The following is a 23,398-nucleotide window of genomic DNA, read 5'->3' as shown; positions in this document are numbered from 1 at the left end:
TTGCCAGATATTCTCCCCCTTTTAGACTGTGAGCCCACTGTTGGGTAGGGACTGTCTCTATATGTTGCCAATCTGTACTTCCCAAGCGCTTAGTACAGTGCTCTGCACACAGTAAGCACTCAATAAATACGATTGATGATGATGATATTCTGGCATTCTGGTAAATGTAAGGTCAGAGAGGAGATCACAAGGTCCCACAACATATCAATCAGTGGTATTTATTGAGCACTTGCTGAGGAACACTGTTAAGCATTTGGGAGAGTACAGTATAATACAGTTGGTAGACACTTTCCCTGCTCTTAATGTGCTTACAGTCTAGAGGGACTTTGTGTCAGGACCTTTTTGGTTGGATTTGGAATAATCGTACTCTCTGGGACCACAGATGTCAAGAACCCTCACTCCTACCTGGACCTCAGAACTGGCATCTGATCTGGGGATATTGTTCATCTTTTCAGCAGCTGTCCAGGCTCCCCCAAATCCAGGGCCCTTCGCACTACCACCCAAAAAGGTGCAGAAATAGCCCTACCACAGGCAAACAAAACTAGCTTTGGTCACCGATTCCAACAGCTTTCCCCATCTGGAAATTCTTTCATATAATTTCAGTAATAGTAATCATAGTGTTTATTAAGTGCTTACGGTGTGCAGAGCACTGTACTAAGCACTGGGAGAGGATACCCAGATAGAAATTAAACACGGTCCCTTTCCTTCATGGAGTTGGCTCACAATCTAACAGTTTAAGTGGGGAGAAAGGATTAGTGACAGACACATCAGAAGTGATGAAATGTTAAAACATAAGACAAACAAATAGACAAAATTGGATCTAAGTCTTGGCAATGATAGAGGAGTCTGGGAGCAACCCAAAAGCGTGGAGCAGGAATCCACGGTGATGGGAGGGAGGGTGATGGTTACCACGGTGCTTTGTTGGGAGGCAATAGAGGGGTTAGCATTTAACAAATACCGTTAAAAAGAAGTGTACAGGGCCATTGATTCTTTACAGAGTTAGGTGAAAAGCATTTTCAATACCAGACAGAATACCTAGCTGTGTTCTTCATAATTAACTTGTGGAATATCTGCTGACTTTTTTTCTTCCTCTTACTATTCCCTTTCCATATATACTTCTTCCTTGCTAGTCATCTCTTCCTTTAAGTTTTCAGGAGACTCTCTGTACCTAACTTTTGTATATCTGAGGCCCATCTTCACCTTAACCAGCTAATGGGGACTTTTTTTACCCGGGCTTTCTTCCAAAAGAATTAAACTGGAAGCCCTGGAAAGGAGACTGCTGAAATCCAGGACTACTGAAAAAATTATCCAAGCTGTAAAATGATAATTCATACCCTCCTCTTTTTCTCTATTTACCTTTCATTTGCTCTGGGCAGCCAAAAACAGCACGAGTCCATCAATTTTATTATTTTTCCTCACATCAAACGTCTCCTAGTACATCAATAAACCACACTTAAGATGCATTCTAGGAGTTGGAGACCCTTTTTTTTGTTTTGTTGGTTTTTTTAATGGTATTTGTTAAGCACTTACCATGGGCCAGGCACTGTATTAAGTACTGGGGTACGATAATCAGGTTGGATACAGGCCATGTCCCAAATGTGGTTTGAGTCCCAGCTTCACCACTAGTCTATTGGGTAACTTTGGGCGAATCACTTAACTTTTCCGGGTCACAGTTTCCTCACCTGAACGATGGGAATAAGGTAGATTGTGAGTCCTGTGTGGAACAGGGACTGTGCCCTAGTTCATAAACTTGACCTAACCCAGTGCTTAGCATGCAGCAATGTTTTAATAAATATCATAATTATTACTAGAAAACTCCTCTAGAGAAAGGTAAAATTAGACAGTTTCAGCAGAGTGGAGAGAAGAATGATGGCAATCCTGGGCTTAGCTGTTTCAGAATCCCTAGATTATTATAAACCAGGGTATGAGTCTAATGACAGAAGAGTATTAGAGCATTGTTGCTACATACTAAGGGATACTCATTCATTTTTCTTTTCAATAATGATAATAAAGGGACTCTCACAATTCTAGAATGGGAACTTTTATTTATATGCCCGGTCCATTTCCTGGAGGGTATTCATTCCTTTGGGCAACAAACAGCTATCACGTTGTTATCCTGACTGCAAACTACAGTTGGAATCATGAGATTTTAATGAAAGGTGCTGTGATAGAGTTTGCGATATTTCTTAAAACTCTGCTCCAGTGTTTAGTTTTCAATTCCACAATGTTTAATTCATGAAGTATAACACAACTTTGTATATTTGGGCCTCGTCTCCTGAGAACTCTTGGGTGACCAGGACTGGTTTTAGGTTCAAGAAATGATAAACACTCCTCCCCTGCCCCTTCTCCCACATACATACGGACACTTTTATCTCAGAACAAGTCAACTCTGAGTCCCACTGGAATTTCCCTAGGATGGGGAAGCAGTGTGGCCTAGTGGATAGAACATGCTAAGCACTGGGGTAGTTCAGGTTTATGAACTTCCACACAGGACTCACAATCTACCTTGTTCCCATTGGATAGAGCATAGGCCTGGGAGTAGGAAGGACCTGGGTTCTAATCCTGACTCCATCACTAGTCTGCTGTATAACCTTGGTCAAGACACTTCACTCCTCTGTGTCTCAGTTCCCTCATTTGTGAAATGGGGATTAATTCCGTGAGCTCCATGTGGGACATTGACTGTGTCCAACTTGATTAGCTGCATCTATCCTAGGTCTTAGTTTAGTTCCTGGCACATAGTAAGTGCTTACCAAATACCATAAAAAAGTCAGGAGAACAAAAAGTAGCACGGATTTAGCTGAAAGCTGAATAAGAGCCATTTTTATGGTATCTGTTAAACACTTACTACGTGTCCAGCACAGTTCTAAGCGCTGGGGTAGATACAAATTAATCAGGTCAGATACAGTCCCAGTCCCACAAGGGGCTCACAATATGAGTAGGAGGGAGAGCAGGTATTTGGAATTCCCATTTTGCAGTTGAGGAAACTGAGGCACAGGGAAGCTAAGTGATTTGCCCAAAGTCACACAGCAGACAAGTAGCCCAGGTCAATTAATCAATCAGTCATATTTTTAAGTATTTACTATATGCAGAGCACTGCACTAAATGCTTGGGAGAGTACAATACAACAGAATTAGCACACACGATCTCTGCCCATGACGAGCTAACTCCTAGGCCTGTGTTTTTTCCTCAATGTCTCTAGTTTGGTCAGAGGGGAAATGGGGCATTTTGCAGGTGCCCAAGTCTCATTTCTGGCTTTTGAGACCTGAGGTGGAGGTTTTCTTTATTAGAGCACATTTAAGATATTTAGGATGCTATATCCAGACTATCTGGAGTTTTGTATTTTAGAACTGTGCTGATCTTGACTAAATTGGACATAAGAGTCAGTGCTGTAGTCATAAAAGCAAGAAGCTCTGCTTGGTTCTTTATGCTCTTCGTAGGAGAAGGAAGTACAAAAGTGTACATTGTTGTAACATAAAAATCATAGGGTCAAGTTAGCCTGAAAATGTCCTAAAAACAAACTAAGGACTAAAAGCTATTTTCAGATTAATTTGGCATCACTTCATCCATCTGACTATCCCGATTAATATCAGTCTTTAACAAATTAAAATGAATGATTAAAAAACACCCCAACTTATATTTTGTCTCCAGTTTTCATTTATTAAGTATTTTTTGTGGAAGAGAAAAATACTTCTGCAGATATTGATTTGTCATATTCCAGTAATTCATACAATTATCTGCATAAATCTTTTGAATTATGCTGTGACAAGGAGTCTTATACAGAAATCTAGGACTTATAAATAGTTGTCATTTATTTGAGACCTTCTGCAAACATGGATAAAACTGATAACCAACTGCAACTTTAAATGACATATTTTCCCTCTGTTCAGCTCTTTCCACTAGGCTGACCTTTTACCCGCATAGAGTCTTTTGATGTCTCCCTTTTTCTTTTCAGATATATTATGCTCCTACTTTCCAGTCACTGAAGGCAATTACCTTTTACATTGCTACAGGAAAGAACTAGAATTTATTCCTTTCTTCATGGACAAATTATTGGCATAATTTGTCTCGACTGTAAGCTCCTTGTGGGCAGGGAATGTGGCTGCCAACTCTGTTATATTGTACTCTCCCAAGTGCTTAGTACAGTGCTCTGCACATAGTATGTGTTCAATAAATATCATCAATTGGTTGATTGATAATTGACACCCTCCCCACAACAGTCCCCAAATCATTTTACTACCATTCTGTAGATATTTCTGGTATCCTTTTTTTTTTTTTTTTTTTTTTTACCAAAGTGGATAAGTGAATATTTTGAATGGGTAGAAAGATGTATAATCACCTCTACACTGACTTTGAATGTCTCACTTGGGAGAGACAGGTTCTACCAGCTCTAAATGAGAGCCAAAGTATTCGTCCTGCAGAGGACCAAGATGGCAACTCAGTAGCCTGGACTGATGGATATACCAGGAGTTGGAAATTCCTTACTCCCGCGAGTAATGGGAGGATGAAGAACTCACCCTTTGCTCAGATAGAAATTTCTCCAGTTGGGAAATTAATGAACAATAAACCAAATTCACTCATGAGAAGACTTAGGGGATCTTGTGTTTACTATCTCCCCCCAAGACTGATTTATGCTGAGGCTCTAAGGGGCTTAAGCCCAGGGTTTCAAGTTGACAGGGGCCTTGACTGATCTACCAAATCACACCCCCCTTGATCTTACCAACATAGCTGCTGCTTGGATTATTATGAAGGTGGCATTTTTCCTCAAAACCCTCAACACAAGGCAGGTCTTGTTGTGCTTGAGTGCGGTATTTCTTAAGCACTTATTATGTTTCTTGCACTTTACTAAGTGCTGGGCTAGATACAAGATAATCAGGTTATCAGATGGTCCCTGTCCCACATCGGGCTCGCATTTTTAATACCCATTCTACAGATGAGATAACTGAGACACAGAGAAATTGACCAAAGTCACCCAGCAGAAAAGTGGCAGAGCTGGTATTAAAAAACTCAGGTCGGTGCTCTATCCACTATGCCACACTGCTTTTTTTGCTGGTGTGTCTGATTTTTAAAGGGGAACGTACCCTTTAATTAGCAAGGAATGTGGCAGGACAAGAGAGGGAGACCCCTGGTTCTCATCAGTTCCTTTAAATCTCTCCCGACTGGGCTTCAGTTTATCCAGATGCAGGGATAGGGACTAACACAAATAGTTGCTAATCACTGCCCCACCCCTTAGCTCTGTATCTCCTGGAAAAATCCTGTGGATTCCTTGGTTGATAGATGTCATTAAGCAGATAATGCGAAAAGAAGGGAAACTTACTTGATAGTGTAAAGTCTTAGGGAATCACTCTGGGCCTCTCCCCTCGCCTCTCCCCATCCCCACCCCCAGGCTGCTACCTTTCAGAAGAACAAGCATACAAGTACCAGAGGGAGTCCTCCTGACTCCTTACTGGGCACCCCTGCTCCCTCCCTCTCTCTTCTTCTTCCCTTCTCCCTCCTTCCTCCCTTTCCCACCCTCCCAGGTAAAGGGCCTAACAGCTTGACTGTTGAAGCCACCCACAGCTCCCCTATATCTCTGCCTCACTCTGGCTGAATAAACTGTGATGCTGCTGCTAATGATAATGGTTTTTGTAAAGCGCTTACTATGTGCGAAGCACTTTACTAAGCACTAGGGTAAATACAAGACAAACCCGGCAGACACTGTCATCATCATCAGTGGTGTTTACTGAGTGCTTACTGTGTTCATAGCACTGCTCTTGGGGAGTATAAAATAACAGAGTTGGTAGACAAATCCCCTGCCTGCAATCATGAGGCTCACAGTCTGAGGAGGAGGGAGGAGATTTTGATTTTTTTTTTACATTTTAATGATATCATCGAGGATCACAGGAAGGGAGGGGCTAATCAGATTGCCCAGCCTGGGACCCTGACTTCTACTAAGAAGGCCCCGCCTTCCACAGAAGTATTTGGATCCAAACAGAAAACAGCAAGGGACCTTAGTTTATACTGGTTCTGAATTATCACCGTAGGTAGGGAGAAACCTAAGGGCCTTGAATTTAGTCAATATTTTATTTTATAGGTAATTCTATCCACTAAACAATTTTTTTTTTACTCTGAATTTTTCCTATTCAAAACTTTTTTTTCATTTTCAGCTAAATGAACTTCATGTTTACTATCCCTGGAGTTAATTGAAAAAAACACACACACACAAAAACCTGTTATCTTTGGTCTAAACAAATCACCCTTGCTTTGCCCAGAGTTATTCTGCTCTCCACTGCAAAGAGAAGGTGCCTTAAGTGGGTAGCGTAATTCTTTGAGAGTAATAATAATAATGATGGCATTTATTAAGCGCTTACTATGTGCAAAGCACTGTTCTAAGCATGTGACCCATTTGGAACAATATTTCTTTCATTCATTCATTCAATCTATCATATTTATTGAGTGCTTACTGTGTGCTGAGCATTGTGCTAAGTGCTTGGGGAAGTACAATAAAGCAGTAAAGAGAGGCAATCCCTTCCCACAATGAGGTCACAGTCTCAATAATTGGGGCTGGATTTTGAACTTGTAAATCTTAAAATGGTCATCTTCAGGAAGCTATTGTAGATTATTTTTCTTCTAGACCACCCCACTTCTGGATGCTGCATTACAGTGTTATATGTACACTTGGAAATGTTAGTGAGGAAGGTACTTGGAGACACTGTTGATGCACTAGCAATCTCAGTTGGAAGAACCGTGGGAGCAGGCTTCAGAGAGCCAAAACTCCTTGAAAACATGGTCTGAATTCCCTGGTTAGATAATGTGTGTCTGGGGTGAAGAAACAGGAGGGCAGATGAAGGGTTAGCAAAATTTTTTGAATCTTCCATCTTGCTTGGAACATGGGAGAGGCATAGTGTAAACAGTAAGGCCTGGCTTTTCTTTGTAAAATCTTCTTGGAGATGGCCCTGATATGCCCACTGTTTTCAATCACTTAAAAGGCAATAATTCGATTATATCATCTTTCTGTAGGGACTGCCATTGCTTTCAGTCCACTTCCAGTCCTGACACAAGTAAATCACTTTGATAAGATCCTCTCTTTTTTCCAGGAGTCAAGCATAAGTAATGATGCCAATGATATTCCAAGGACGAAATGAATATAATGGCTTTTTTCGTAGGAAAAGAAAGTGCTCGCCATGGTGTTGATTTATGGTGCTATTTGGAAAATGTTTTTCCTTGGAATTTGTGCGATATGCAAGCTGCCTTATAGACATGCCTTGGAAATGCATGCAATCAAATGGCAGATTTTCCCCTTATCTGTACCCGTCAGCTCCATTTAAGCAATTTTTCTGCATTAGGGCAGATCCCATTAAAGCACACAAGGTTAGTGAGATGCAGCGTGGCCTAGCACAGGCCTAGGAGTCAGCAGGACCTGAGTTCTAATCCCGCTCTGTCACTTGTCTGCTGTGTGACCTTGGCCCAGTCACTCAATTTCTCAATGCCTCAGTTACCTCATCTGTCAAATGGGGATTGAGACTGTGAGCCCCATATGGGACAGGGACTTTATCCAACCTGATTTGCTTGTACTTACCCCAGTGCTTAGAACAGTGCCTGGCACAAAGTAAGTGCTTAAAAAATACCACTACCGCCACTAGGCCAGGCATTGGTAAACAACAATTGCCAAACTGCAGAGGAGCCTGGGGGAAGCTGACTTGGGGCATCGTGGGTGTCTAGAGACGATTCCATGACCATGGTCCAATACCAAAACCCTTCCATCATCATCAATCAACATTATCATCATTATCATCATCAATGGTATTTATTGAGCACTTACTATTTGCAGAGCACTGTCCTTAGCACTTGAAAGAGTACAACAACATTGGTAGAGAAGTTCCTTGTCCACAGTGAGATTACAGTCTAGTAGGGGAGACAGATATTAATAAAGATAATTCCTAACATATAATTTACAAATATGTACAGAAGTGGTATGGGGCTGAGCAGGGGGTGAATATTAGATCCAGTGCTTAGAACAGTGCTTTGCACATAGTAAGCGCTTAACAAATGCCCTCATTACTATTATTATGCCAAAAGGTCACAGATCCAAGGGTAAGTCTGTAGCTTCTTCCATGAAATGTCTGGGCGGTTGAAGCCAAAATTCATTTTGGCTTCAAAATGAATTGGATCTTATCTGGATAATTTGCATGCGTAGGGATAGGCTTGTTCAGAAATAATGAAAGTCAGCCATCTCCTATGAATGGAACAGATTTCAATATCTTTCCCACTCCTGTGAAATGCTTACAAATGCCACCACTTTGAAAAGCACGTGTGGCATTTAATACATTTCCTCCTAGTCTTCTCTGAAGAGCCATGGTGGGAATTTGCTCGATTGCCCGCAGGGATGCTAATGCACTCATCCTCTGGGCATAGGTCCATATGAATCAGGGTGAACTAGAGATGATTGACTGGAAAAAATCTTGCCCCTGTTTCATCAGCAGCTTTCTGCAAACTGGCAAACGGGGGAAAGAGCTGCTGCTCAGTATAATCAACGGCCGCACTTTGGTTCCCACATTCTCTTGCAAAAAGTAACACCGCTCATTGAGGGATAACCTTTTGTTGAAAACATTTTCCTGCCTAATACTGTAAGCAGCCTTATCCCATAATAATAATAATAATAATAATGGTATTTGTTAAGTGCTTACAATTTGCCAAACACTGTACCAAGCACTGGGGTGGATACAAGCAAATCGGGTTGGACACAGTCCCCATCCTACATGGAGCTCACAGCCTCAATCCCCATTTTACAGATGAGGGAACTGAGGCACAGAGAAGTGAAGTGAACTCACACAGCAGACAAGAGGCAGAGCTGGGATTAGGACCTCTGACCTTCCCCTTCTAGACTGTGAACCTGTTGTTGGGTAGGGACCGTCTCTACATGTTGCCAACTTGTACTTCCCAAGCACTTAGTACAGTGCTCTGCACACAGTAAGCGCTCAATAAATAGGATTGAATGAATGAATGAGTCCTAGGCCCCATGTTCTATCCACTATGCCATGCTGCTTCCCTCCAGCCTGTACACATTTTCTGGGAGGTTACTTGGTTTCCTGAAATCCTGAAAGCACTCTGGTCCCTAGTTTTTGTACTAATAACGGAATCTGCTTCTGAAACATAAACTCTTGCATCAGATGAGCACTTTATGTACTCTCATTTCTGCAGTTTAATCACTGGTGTTTACTGAGTGCATACTGTACTAAGCACTCAAAAGGGGCAGACGTTCTGGGCTAGCTCACCCGAATGAAATATCTCTTCAAGTTTGTGTTCTTTACAGAGGTCATTCCTCTGCTCTTTAACTTTCCTTTATTTTTTTACCATTCCTCTGGACTTTTCAGTGAAACAATTAATATCTTGACTCTCACCACACGTTTACCTAAGTTTTCCAGTTGTTGTTGCCTAGCAAAATGGTTGCACTGGTCCTAGCTTATTTTAACTGGGATAATAATAATAATAATAATAATGGCATTTATTAAGCGCTTACTATGTGCAAAGCACTATTCTAAGCGCTGGGGAAGTTACAAGGTGATCATGTTGTCCCTCGGGGGGCTCACCAGTCTTAATCCCCATTTTACAGATGAGGTATCTGAGGCACAGAAAAGTTAAGTGACTTGCCCAAAGTTACACAGCTGACAATTGGTGGAGCCGGGATTTGAATCCATGACCTCTGACTCCACAGCCTGTGCTCTTTCCACTGAGCCACACTGCTTGGTCTGAGTTTCAGAAACTATTGCTTGGCATGGCTACATTATACTATTATTATTATTCTACTTGTGAAGTGCTTACTATGTATCCAGCACTGTTCTGAGTACTAGATTAGATACAACTTCATCAGTTTGGACACAGTGCCTGTCTCACATGGGGTTCACAGTCCGACTAGGAGGGAGAATAGGTCATGAATCCCCATTTTACCAGTGAGGAAACTGAGGCACAGAGAAGTTAAGTGACTGGCCCAAGGTCACACAAGGAAAGTGGAGGAGCCAGGATTAGAACCCATGTCCTCTGACTCCTAAACCCATGCTCTTTCCACTAGGCCATGCTGCACCTCAAACTTTTGTTTGGAATATAAACGTGCCTTCTGGTGTTCGCTTCCCATCTTCATGGTTGCGACTTGGATTTCTCACAGTGGCTACTTCTTCTGCTCAGTTGAATGAATTTCACTCCTTGGGTTTATTTGCTTGTATTTTCCAAATAGAAGCTAACTGTCTCAGTCCCAAGAGACATATGTGAGATCCTGGGGCATCAAAGTCCTTAAGAGAAGGGAGGCCAAAGTTATTTGTTAAGCGCTTACTGTGTGCCAGAGACTGTACTAAACACTGGGATAGATAGAAGCTAATCAGGTTGGACACACTTCACATCCCAGATGGGACTCACAGTTTTAATCCCCATTTTACAGATGAAGTAACTGAGGCCTAGAGAAGTGAGGTAACTTGCCCAAGGTCACACAGCAGACTAGTGGCAGAGGCTGGATTAGAACCCAGGTTAGGAAGGGACAGTTTCTGTCTCCTTTCCCCAAGGGGCACCTTCAGTGCAATCTCAGGGGTCAATAGAGCCCTACAGAGATCTACTCAGCAGCTTTGCCAGGGGAATGAAGGGCTTGAGGGACAACAGAAATTGTGATGTCAGCCTCATCAGACCTGGCACTCTCTTCTTTTTGGAACTGCCTCACTCATCAGTTGGGCCTTTCCTTGGGCTGTGAAAGGGGGTAGAACTGATCCCGGGCACAGGAAGGGTTAATAAGGTTCAGTCCTTTGGGCTTTTGGAGTCTCAGAGATGCAAGACAGAAAGCCCAAGTAGTATTCTATTCCCCAAGTAATCTGGCCTCAACAAATTGGAACAATATGGGCTTTAGCCAAGTCCATTAGAACGGTCTAGTTTTGAGAATAAAAGTCTCCTGCTCAAGTGCCAACCTAATCATCGAGATGTTAACTGACTTGACTCTGATGTCACTAGAACTCCCTATTTGGATGACCTTGCGGAGAGATTTGCCTTGTTGGCCTGGACAACTAGCCATTTATATAAAGCCAATGGTAAAAGATGTTGATTTCTATGCTGGCCGAAAACCCAAGAAAATGGGCTGGATAATTGTAGGCAAGACAAGTGCTGAAGAATGTTTCTACTCATCCACCCTCTCCTATCCCTACATCTCAGCTTGCACTCATTATTCCCCTCAAGGTCAGCTACTCACTGTGCTTCATTTTTTCTCTCTACCATGGCCAAACTATCGCTCAAGCTCTTCCTCCTTCTTCATAACCAACGGACGACAGCTCTCCCTGTTGTCAAAAACCCTTCTGAGATCACACCTCTTCCAGAAGGCACTCCCCGACTAAGTTCTATTCTCCTCACTTTATATTCCTCAACTGCCACTTCAGATACGTCCATGTCACTTCAGACCTCACAACCACCTTTAGCACATAATTGATTTTAGGACCTGTCTCCCCTGTAAGATTCATTCATTCATTCAATCGTATTTATTGAGCACTTACTGTGTGCAGAGCACTGTACTAAGCAATTGGGAAGTACAAGTTGGCAACATATAGAGATGGTCCCTACCCAACAGCGGGCTCACAGTCTAGAAGAGCAGGCTCACAGTCTAGAAGATGCTTGAAGGCAGGGACCCCCATAGACTGGAAGCTTCTTGTGGGCAGGGATTGCATCTACTCTTCTCTCTCATTCATCCCGCATATCCAATTCATCACCAAAACCTTGCGGTCTCACCTTCACAACATCTCCGAGATCCGCCCTTTCCTCTCCGTCCAAACCGCTACCGTGTTAGTACAATTGCTCATCCTATCCCAACTAGATTTCTGCATCAATATCCTTTCTGACCTCCCAACCTCCTGTCTCTCTCCCCACTTCAATCTATGCTTCACTCTACTCCCCGGATTATCTTTCTGCAGAAACGTTCAGGGCATGTCACCCCTGTCCTCAAAAATCTCCAGTGGTTGCCTATCAACATCCGTATCAAAGAAAAACTCCTCACTGTTGGCTTCAGAGCTCTCCATCACCTTGCCCCCTCCTACCTCACCTCCCTTCTCTCCTCCTACATCCTAGCCCTCACACTCCATTCCTCTGCTGCTAATCTTCTCACTGTGCCTCCGTCACACCTGTCTCACTACGGACCCTTGGCCCGTGTCCTACCTCTGGCCTGAAATGCCCTCCCTCCTCAAATCTGCCAGACAATCACTTTCCCCCCCTTCAAAACCCTACTGAAAGCCCAGCTCCTCCAAGAGGCCTTCCCAAACTAAGCCCCCTTTTCCTCAGCTCCCCTCCCTTCCACATCACCTCAACTCGCTCCCTTTACTCCCCCGCCCCACAGCACTTATGTATATCTGTATATTCATTCAATCGTACTTATTGAGCGCTTACTGTGTGCAGAGCACTGTACTAAGTGCTTGGGAAGTACAAGTCGGAAGCAAATAGAGAAAGTCCCTACCCAGTAACGGGCTCACAGTCTTCTATTTATTTATATTATTTATATATTTATATAATAATATTATATTATTTATATAAAGAAGCAGCATGGTTCAGTGGAAAGAGCCCGGGCTTTGTAGTCAAAGGTCATGGGTTCAAATCCTGGCTCCACCAATTGTCAGCTGTATGACTTTGGGCAAGTCACCTAACTTCTCTGGGCCTCAGTTACCTCACCTGTAAAATGGGGATTAAGACTGTGAGCCCCCTGTGGGTCAACCCGATCACCTTGTAACCTCCCCAGCGCTTAGAACAGTGCTTTGCACATAGTAAGTGCTTAATAGATGCCATTATTATTATTATTATTATTGATGCCCATTTACTTGTTTTGATGTCTGACTCACCCCAGCTGGACTGTAAGTCCATTGTGGGCAGGGATTGTCTCTCTTTATTGCTGTATTGTACTTTCCAAGCCCTTAGTATAGTGTTCTGCACACAGTAAGTGCTTAATAAATACGATTGAATGAATGAATAAATGCTTAGTACAATGTCTTAGTATAGTATTCTGCACATGGTAGGTGCTCAATGAATGCCATTGATTGATTAGAAATTGATATATCACTACTCCTATTAGGCAATCAGTGGCTCAGATTAAGGCACTGCTATGACCCTAGATGACTTGTTCCAGTGTACCTGAATTGTGCAGTTTATTAGTACTGACTTCCAAAACCTCGGGTTTCCTTTTTAAACAATGGAGATGCCCAGCCATTAAGTATTAGCTTTAATTTATATTTGGTTAGAGGTAGAACTGACCTGAAGTTGAGAGTTGGGTGGGAAGGTTGGAGGGATGACGGTAGAGCAATAGAGGGAGAAGGACCACGTCTATGATCATAATTGTGGCATTTCTTAAGGGCTTACGACGTGCCAAGAATTGGGTTCCAGAATTGTTAGGTTGTATTGGTTATGAAATTGAATGTAAATCATCTCCAACCCAGTCTGCGGTTTTTCGGAGATTGCTCGCTAGGAAAACATTTTGATGGGCTGCAAATCTGTCCGCCCCAGTCAGATCCAGATCCACTGCATTAGTTGGGGTGGATTTGAGAAGATCAAATCAGACACAGTCCTTGTCCCATGGGGGTCACAGTCTAAGGAAGATGGAAAGCAGATACTTAAATCTCAATTTACAAATGAGGAAACTGAGACATAGGAAAGTTGTGACTTTTCCAAATGCACTGATCAAGGAAATAGCAGAACTGAGAAGCAGTGTGGCTTAGTGGAAAGAACCCGGGCTTCGGAGTCAGAGGTCGTGGGTTCTAATTCCGGCTCTGCCACTTGTCAGATGTGTGACTTTGGGCAAGTCACCTCACTTCTCTGTGCCTCAGTTCCCTCATCTGTAAAATGGGGCTCAAGACTGCGAATCCCAAGTGGGACAACTTAATAACCCTGTATCTATCCCAGTGCTTAGAACAGTGCTCAGCACATAGTAAGCGCTTAACAAATACCAACATTATTGTTATTATTATTAACTGAGAGTAGAACACAGGACCTTTGAGTCCCAGGCCTGTGGTCTTTCCACAAGGCCATACTTCGTCTTATGACTACTGGGGTCACTTCCCAGGAGTCACTTAACTCATCCCTGACTCCGTCACTGTAGATGGCACTACCATCCTTCCCGTCTCACAACCTCGCAACCTGGGTGTCATCCTCGACTCCACTCTCCCATTCACCCCACACATCCAATCCATCACCAAAACCTGCCAGTCTCACCTCCGCAACATCGCCAAGATCCTCCCTTTCCTCTCTATCCAAACCGCTACCTTGCTGGTTCAATCTCTCATCCTATCCCGACAGGATTACTGCATCGGCCTCCTCTCTGATCTCCCATCCTCCTGTCTCTCCCCACTTCAGTCTATACTTCACTCTGCTGCCCGGATCATCTCTGTACAGAAATGCTCTGGACATGTCACTCTCCTCCTCAAAAATCTCCGGTGGTTGCTTGTCAACCTACAAATCAAGCAAAAACTCCTCACTCTCAGCTTCAAGGCTCTCCATCATCTCGCCCCCTCCTACCTCACCTCCCTTCTCTCCTTCTCCAGCCCAGCCCGCACCCTCCGCTCCTCTGCCGCCGCTAACCTCCTCACTGAGCCTCATTCTCGCCCATCCCACCGTCGACCCCCAGCCCACGTCCTTCCCGTGGCCTGGGATGCCCTCCCTCCACACATCCACAAAACTAGTTCTCTTCCTCCCTTCAAAGCCCTACTGAGAGCTCATCTCCTTCAGGAGGCCTTCCCAGACTGAGCCCCCTTTTTCTTCTCCTCTTCCCCATCTCCCCCCAAGCCCTACCTCCTTCCCCTCCCCACAGCACTTTTATATATTTGTAGATTTATTACTCTATTTATTTTACTTGAACATATTTACTCTTCTATTTATTTTGTTAATGATGTGCATATAGCCATAATTCTATTTGTTCTGATGATTTTGACACCTGCCTACAAGTTTGATTTTGTTGTCTGTCTCCCCCTTCTAAACTGTGAGCCCGTTGTTGTGTAGGGACCATCTCTGTATGGGGACCGTCTCTATATGTTGCCAACTTGTACTTCCCAAGTGCTTAGTACAGTGCTCTGCACACAGTAAGCGCTCAATAAATATGATTGAATGAATGAATGAATGAATGAATATATGTTGCCAACTTGTACTTCCCAAGCGCTTAGTACAATGCTCTGCGCACAGTAAGCGCTCAATAAATATGATTGAATGAATGAATGAATGAATATATGTTGCCAACTTGTACTTCCCAAGCGCTTAGTACAATGCTCTGCGCACAGTAAGCGCTCAATAAATACGACTGAATGAATGAATCCCTACTATTGCCCTAAATGACTTCAGGAACTGCAAGGCACCAACTGTTAACCACACATCTGTGCACAATCAATCACTCAGTGGTATTTATTGAGCACCTACCCATTGGTCCCACTTTCACAACATCACTAAAATCCACCCTTTCCTCTCCATCCAAACTGCTACCACATTAATAAATTCACTCATCCTGCCCTGCCTGGATTACTGCATCAGCCTCCTTGCTGACCTCCCAGTCTCCTGTCTCCCCTCACTCTGGTCCATATGTCATTCTGCTGCCCAAATCATTTTTCTACATAAACGTTCGGGATATGTCACCCCACTCCTCGAAAACCTCCTGTGGTTGCCCATCCACCTCTGCGTCAAACAAAAACTCCTCACCATTGGCTTTAAAGCATTCAATTATCTACCTCTGGCCTGGAATGCCTTCCCTTCTCAAATCCAACAGACAATTACTCTTCCCCCCTTCAAAGCCTTATTGAAGGTACATCATCCCCAAGAGGCTTTCCCTGACTAAGCCCCCCTCCATTTCCTCTTCTCCCACTCTCTTCTGAGTCACCCTGACTGGTTCCCTTTGTTCCTCTCCACTCCCAGCCCCACAGCGCTTATGTATATATCTGTAATTTATGTATTTATATTAATATCTGTCTCTGCCCGGCCCTGTCTAGACTGTAAGCTCACTGAAAACAGGATAGGTGTCTATTTATTGTTGTACTTTACTCCCCCAAGCACTTAGTACAGTGCTCTGCACCCAATAAGTGCTCAATAAATACCACTGAATGAATGCAGAGGACTGGAAAAATACAGAAGACCCACCTTCCCTTGCCTCTGAGGAGGTCACAGTCTTAAGAGGCAGTTTGAGAGACAAAGATGACTGAAAAGCAGTATGCATAGGAACAGATACCAGGATGTAGCTCAGGCCCATCAGGATCGAATAGCGGAATAAATAATCGAATATGCAAATGACAATCTAGCTGAAAATATTAATACATGCATAAGTGCTGAGGATGGGAGTAAAATTAAAAATATAACTGCTGAGTGGCTGTTGGGTTGACAAGACTAGGCTCCTGAAAATTATTTGGGGAAAACGTTTTTGAAAGAGGGGGGATTTTAGTAGGGCTTTAAAGGTAGGAAGAGCTGTGATCTGATGGGTTTGGGGGAAGGAGGTCCCAAGCAAGGGGAACTGTATAAGAGAAGCAGTGTGGCTCAGTGGAAAGAGCACGGGCTTTGGAGTCAGAGGTCATGGGTTCAAATCCCAGCTCTGCCAGTTGTCAGCTGTGTGACTTTGGGCAAGTCACTTCTCTTCTCTGGGCTCCACCAATTGTCAGCTGTGTGACTTTGGGCAAGTCACTTCACTTCTCTGGGCCTCAATTACCTCATCTGTAAAATGGGGATTAAGACTGTGAGCCCCCTGTGGGACAATCTGGTCACTTTGTAACCCCCCCAGTGCTTAGAACAGTGCTTTGCACATAGTAAGTGCTTAATAAATGCCATTATTATTATTATTATTATTATTATTAAAAGTGGAAGAGTCTTTAGGACAATGGCCAGCATTCCAGAATCATTAGGTTGTATTGGTTATGAAATTGAATGTAAATCATCTCCAACCCAGTCTGCGGTTTTTCAGAGATTGCTGGCTAGGAAAACGTTTTGATGGGCTACAAATCGGTCCACCCCAGTCAGATCCAGTCTCAGCTAATGGAAATGTCATTTTTATATCCAGGGAAAGTGTGGAGAGTCTTATTCAAAAACATTCCTATGCCCGATCCCCAATCCGTACATATGGAGGAGAAGAGGATGCTCTGGGAGATGAGAGCCAGACAACGCAGAGCAGAGGTAAGGCATGGGCAGAGATGAAGATCCCTTTAAACCCCAAGGTCACAGAGCCCCTTCCAACATGGAGAGGTAGGTGGCCTCTTTAGGCAGTAAATAAGCTCAACTCAAAGATGGACTGTCAGCGAGCGGGAGCCGTTTAAAGTCCTGCCTGTGGTTCTGGACTGTTAGCATCCCTCTAGACTGTGAGCTCGTCGTGGGCGGGGAAAGTGTCTGATGTTATTTTGTACTCTTCCAAGTGCTTAGTACAATGCTTTGCACACAGTAAGCTCTCATTAAAAATGATTAATAATAATAAATAGTAATAATGAGGTTGTTAAGACAAAATCTTCCTTCCGTAGACCAAGGTGAACAAAACTGAACCTCTAGTTTGGAAGAAGCATCTTCAGGACATTGCTTTGGTGCTACTAGAGATTTTGGATCAGAGTTTGGTAGCTGGAGGATTGTGAGTTCCATGATAATAATAATAATAATAATGGCATTTATTAAGCGCTTACTATGTGCAAAGCACTGTTCTAAGCGCTGGGGAGGTGACAAGATGATTGGGTTGTCCCATGGGGGGCTCACAGTCTTCATCCCCATTTTACAGATGAGGTAACTGAGGCCCGGAGAAGTGAAGTGACTTGCCCAAAGTCACACAGCTGACAAGTGGCAGAGCCGGGATTTGAACCCATGCCTCCCAAGCCTGTGCTCTTTCCAGTGTGCCACACTCTTCTCTACAGGGTCTAACAGGGTCCATGTTTAACTCCCATCTGTGTGTATCTTCTCCCATGTTTAATAAGGGCTTGTCACACAGTAAACATTTAATAAATAAATACTATTACTGCCATGCAGTAGGTCACCCTTCAGAAGTAGAGTGAGATACCTGGGCCTATTTTATTCTGACCATGGCCTGTGTGTTCTGATGGCCAGGACTGTGTCAGTATAATTCATGTTGAGCAGCTGACCCCTGTCCTGGGCATTAGTACTGCGAGAGAAACTATCCTCTGGGACCCAAAAGAGAAGAGACCCTAAGCCTAAAAGGAGGAAAGAAAGAGGATACCTTTGCCTCCTAGGGTACAGTGAGGTTACTCTTGAATTCTCCAGTGACCCCCCTCAGACTTTGGTGACAGAATGGAAATGAGAGAAATTTCCTTGAGAGAATATAATCAAGCTTTGGAACTGATGCATTTCAGGACAAAGACTTAGGTGGTAATTAGTACTATAATAATAATGGTATTTTTTAAGTGCTTATTATGTGCAAAGCACTGTTCTAAGCGCTGGGGAGTTTACAAGGTGATCGGGTTGTCCCACATGGGGCTCACAGTCTTAATCCCCATTTTCCAGATGAGGTAACTGAGATCCAGAGAAGTGAAGTGACTTGCCCAAAGTCACACAGTTGGCAATTGGCAGAGCTGGAATTCCAACCCATCACCTCTGACTCCAAAGCCCATGCTCTTACCACTGAGCCATGCTGCTTCTCTATAATAATAATAATAATAATAATGGTATTTGTTAAGCACTTACTACGTGCAAAGCACTGTTCTAAGCGCTGAGGGGGAAACAAGGTGATCAGGTTGTCCCACTTGGGGCTCACAGTCTTAATCCCCATTTGACAGATGAGGGAACTGAGGCCCAGAGAAGTTCATTCATTCATTCATTCAATGCGCTCTGTGTCTAGGACTACTGTAAAAATGGCTGCAGAGATGCGAGGAGGAAATAAAGGAGAAACCAGTGGCTGATGATGGAAACAATTAGCCAGTTTCTAGGCCAAGACCTCTTTGGCCAGGCCTCTTCCTCCCTGGGCCTCTTCCTCCCTGGGCAGGTTTCAGAATTGAACCTGTAATGGCCGCTGCCCAGGGAATTGGCAGGGAAAGGAGAAGTGATGTTTCATTCTCCTCCCCAGTGCCTCTCAGCCGAAAGCAGCCCCTTGCTACCACATGGAAGAGCCGTCCGGGATTCCCGTGATGCCAAGTGCTACTGGATGGCTCCCCTGGCTTCAGAATTCAATTTATCATATCAGGGCTCTCACTCCCTGAGGTGTTTGTGATGGGACACGTGGGAGAGGCTTGGGAGTCCTGAGCCTTCTTGATATCTGTGGTGCCAGAGACCTCTGTCATCTGAAAGGCTGGGTCTGGCTGGCCTGGTAACTCCTGCAGCAGAGACCGGGTCCAGTTCTTCCAGAATGCACCCCTCCTGGGGCACGGGGCACCTCCTTAAGAGCTGAGGTCTGGGGCTCTCCAACAGGGAGGGGTTCTGTCTGCTGGGCTGGGCGGACCTGGGGTTCCTTTGGTACCCTGGGAGGCTCCACTGGCTTGTTGGTACTGAGACATGAGACGTATTTCATGGACGCCAGCCCCAAGATGGCCCCCTTAGCTTTAAAGCCCTGAGTACGGTGCTGAAATTAATCAATGGTATTTATTGAGGGCTTAATAATAATAATAATAATAATGGAATTTTATAAGCACTTACTATGTGCAAAGCACTGGGGCGTTTACAAGGTGATCAGGTTGTTCCACCTGGGGCTCTCAGTCTTAATCCCCATTTTCCAGATGAGGTCACTGAGGCCCAGAGAAGTAAAGTGACTTGCCCAAAGTCACACAACTGACTAGTGGCAGAACCGGGATTTGAACCGATGACCTCCGACTCCAAAGCCCGTGCTCTTTCCACTGGGCCACGCTGCTTCCACGCTGCTTACTGCATGAAGAGCACTGTACTAAACACTTGGGAGAGGGCACAGAGTTGGTAGACGCATTCCCTTCCCACAGCCAATTCAGTCTTCTCTGCTGTGAAGCAATTCCCTGAGATTATCAACAGAAAGGGACTTAGGGAAGTATACACTTTTGGGGGGCTTGATCTCTGAGTCAGTTTCTGGAAAAGAGATCTGCAGTAATAATGATGAAATTGACGCTAACAGTAATACATTTTTCCGATTTGGTCAGTTTCCTCTTCCAGGCTTCTCAATGGTAACCATCTGCTCGGTAGGGCTGATTTGTCTCCCATGAAGGGTGTCAATCCACTCAACGCCGTTCGCGTTCCTCTCTAAGGTCGGCCCGTTGACTTTCGTGTTTTCCGTTTCCAGGATCCGCCTTCACTACATCTGATAATCTGTCCCTCAGCTCTTGGGTGTCCTCTTCATCCAGTTTTCCCGGATTCCAGCCGCCACAACCCCTGCCAGCCCTGGGCACCGGTACCGCTTCCCTGGCCACACCCATTCCTCACCCCATCCAGGGCTCGCTGCCGCCGTACAGCCGTCTCGGAATGCCCCTCACCCCTTCGGCCATCGCCAGCTCCATGCAGGGGAGCGGGCCGACGTTCCCCTCTTTCCACATGCCCCGCTACCACCACTATTTTCAGCAGGGGCCTTATGCAGCTCTGCAGGGACTCCGCCATTCCTCTGCAGTGATGACACCGTTTGTATGACTGGCCAAAGTGGGGAGAGGAGGAGGATCCAGGTTTAGAATGTGCAAATTTGTTCTGAAACTAAAGGCCGGGGTGGAGTGGGGGTGGGATACTCTCCTTGAGGATTGGGACCCATTCAAGAAGAGAGCTGAACGCCTAATAAAGCAAGCGCTAGCCTCAAGCAGTGTGGATTGTGGACAGGGATTCTTCTGGGGAGGGGAAGGGCAGTTTCTCTTTGGGTTCAGCAAGAACGGACCTGCCTTGAAGTTATTAGAAGACCTGGGCCTTGAGGAAACCACGAGAAGCCAGATTTTCTAGGGGCACGTGGTTTCTGAGTTGCATGAGATGCCGTTGATGCAGAAATGGACAGATTCGATGTGTAGGAGCGTTTTTTTCTGGTTTCACTAGTGTAAAGAATCTTGAAAGAGGTAATGCTGTCTCCACTCTGCTGTATTCAGTACTGTGTCACTCCTTACACGTAGCAAAGGTTGGGGGTGGGTGGGAGGGGTGAGTGCTATAGCTAGAGCATGTTTAGTTGCCCTTCGCATTATTCTGTAGTCTCCTTTCTATGGATGATGGGCTCGTAATCATTTCAGAGCACCCTTTCCAAGTACCGAAGGGCCAGTGCCAGGCGATCCTAGTTGCCAGTCTTGAAGGGTATCTATGTGTGCCTATGAGTGGGCCTGGGCACTTGCATATACTAAACAGCTCATTAAGAAACAAATCGAAGAGGGCTACCGAGTGCCAGTACTCTCTTCCTTGTGCAGGAAGCGCAGGATCCCTAAGCTTTGGATGTGCAGGGAGCAGTTCTCTGTTTTCAACATCCCCAAAGAGCTGTAAAGTTGTGGGGGCAAGAGCCTTAGGGGACAGCTTTTTCCCTGGAAATTCCCAGAGAATTAACTAACACTTTGTAGAAACACCGTGGAAGATCACGCTTCTTCCCCCGTTGGCCCTGTCACAGTCTCTGGGAAAACCAAGGACAGGTCTTCGTATCACTGATCTCAAGCTGTTGGCCAAGCTGACTTCTGAGTCCAGTAGTCAGAGAGCTATATCCTGCTCAGGAAGCATTTCATGGTTTGGGGATGCTCCTCCGTTTTTCTTCATTGCCACTGGCAGCTCCAAAGAATCAGGGGGGACTTAAGTCTCCTAAACATTGTCTCCTTGGCTACCAGGGAACCTGAACTTTCCCACTGGCCTGAGCTGATTAGTCCCTGATTAGCCTGAGGCTGAGATTTGGAGTGTCCTTTCTGCCCAAGAGAGCACTGTTTACTTCGAGCCTGTCCACCTGAAAGTCGATTTGGCTCCTTTGTCATTATTTTGTTGGGCATAACCTTGGCTGGCACTGAAATTACCACATGTAGAATAAAGCATTTCAGTTGTAAAAGCTGAATCCAAACGGCCCGGCCAATCACTGTTCACCAAGAGATCCTGAATGGTCCCTAGATTAACTTCTACATCCTTGAGGTGCTTCAGTTGTGGTCTGGTAACATGGAAGAGGGTAAAACTGGATTCTTAGCAGTACAGTGGACAGGATTCAGTCACCTTTTAATGCCTGACTGTTCCAATGAGATTGGGCTTTTGCAGGTGGGCTGGAGTGGGAGAGAAGGAGGGCATTGCAAACTATAATGATGGTGACTGGGAGACTCTGGCTCACCCTGCAGCCCAGTGAGGAAGAGGGGAACTCAAAGGTCCCAGGGTCAGGCCAGTGGCAGCATCCTGCCAGCCACATAAGTAGGAACAGCAAAATCCTGGGCTGGAGCCAATCACTGGAGGAGCTAATGTGCTGCTGAAGGCCGTCTGGATGATTGGCACAAGGCAGCCCAGCCCCATGTCATGATCTCTGGTGCAGGTTGTCATCTCCTCAGGCTAAGAGTGAGGGACAGCCTGACCCCTGTATTGCCATGGAGTCCCCAGTCCAAATGACTCGACTTGGCTTCAAAATTAACATCCACTTATCCTTTTACCAGAACTCCTCTCCGGACCATCCCACCTTCCTCCCACCCCTCTTTGGTAGCCAATACAATATTCCTGAACAGCCTGTATCCCACCATCTGACAGCCAGACCCGTAAAATCTAGTCCAGAAAAGTAGGTGATTTCTATATTGACGGTGTCTGCTCAATGCCCACTTACTTTTTCAGTTCCTCTCTTTTATCCCGCCACACTCTTGCTGACAGGTCCCAGAGAAGGGCAGGGAGGAGTATGAATTTCTGAGCCAGAAGCAGCAGCGTGTAGGGTAGCCAAGGCCTAGAGACTAGAGTTGCCAACAGGGTAGGGGGTTCTATCCGTTCAAGGTGAGATTTCAAGGTGAGATGCGTGTTTGGCAGTGATTTGGGTCGAGGGAACTTTTTCTAGGTGCTTTGGAGAGTGCATCATGCCAATCTCTAACTCGCTTAAGGACTGACTTCCCAATCTGCACAGGCTCCTGTGGAGACGGAGCCTCAGAGCATTTCTGACTGTAAAAAAGGCTTAATGTTTGGCATTACTGCCCCTTGTCCCTGTTCTTTAAGCCAGGTCTCCGTCTAATGAAGCAGAAATGCCATCGTAATTTCAGTCAGGCCAAACTCTCATGCTTTGAGGACTATTTCACTCTCAAGACCTCAAATTACCTGTCTGAGAGAAAAGGGAGTAACCTAGTCCTGCCTTGGAAGTTCCTGGATCGAAGAGAAACCCACCAGGGTTTAGAATTTGGGAGATTCCCATAGTTATCTGCTTGCTTTAATCCATCCATTCAAAATCATGAAATCCAGTAGACTGGAGTGCTTTCAGAGAACCATTAAAGGCCTAGAAGATTGGCATTTGATGGTGGGGAGCCCAGCTGGAGCTCCCAAAGCATTTTAACCATTTGGTAATTCTGATTCAGCAAGAGAGTAGTATAAATTCTGTAATCTCCACAGTGGCTTTTCC

General features: G+C 44.8%; 1 protein-coding gene across 1 annotated transcript in view; it reads left to right on the top strand.

The window, feature by feature from the left end:
* The window catches only part of TBX20 (T-box transcription factor 20), a 73,582-nt gene extending 52,603 nt beyond the window's left edge, over positions 1–20,979 (top strand). The window contains exons 7-8 of the mRNA XM_038772608.1: positions 17,003–17,115; positions 20,174–20,979. Coding sequence (XP_038628536.1) covers positions 17,003–17,115; positions 20,174–20,514 — 454 coding nt within the window. The 3' untranslated portion in view covers positions 20,515–20,979. The remainder of the gene's footprint in view (positions 1–17,002; positions 17,116–20,173) is intronic.
* Positions 20,980–23,398: the final 2,419 nt, after the last annotated feature.

This window comes from Tachyglossus aculeatus, chromosome 2 (assembly GCF_015852505.1).
Source record: "Tachyglossus aculeatus isolate mTacAcu1 chromosome 2, mTacAcu1.pri, whole genome shotgun sequence".
Lineage (NCBI taxonomy): Eukaryota > Metazoa > Chordata > Mammalia > Monotremata > Tachyglossidae > Tachyglossus > Tachyglossus aculeatus.
The sequence above is the reverse complement of the archived record's forward strand: the minus strand, read 5'-3'. Positions and strand labels throughout refer to the sequence as shown.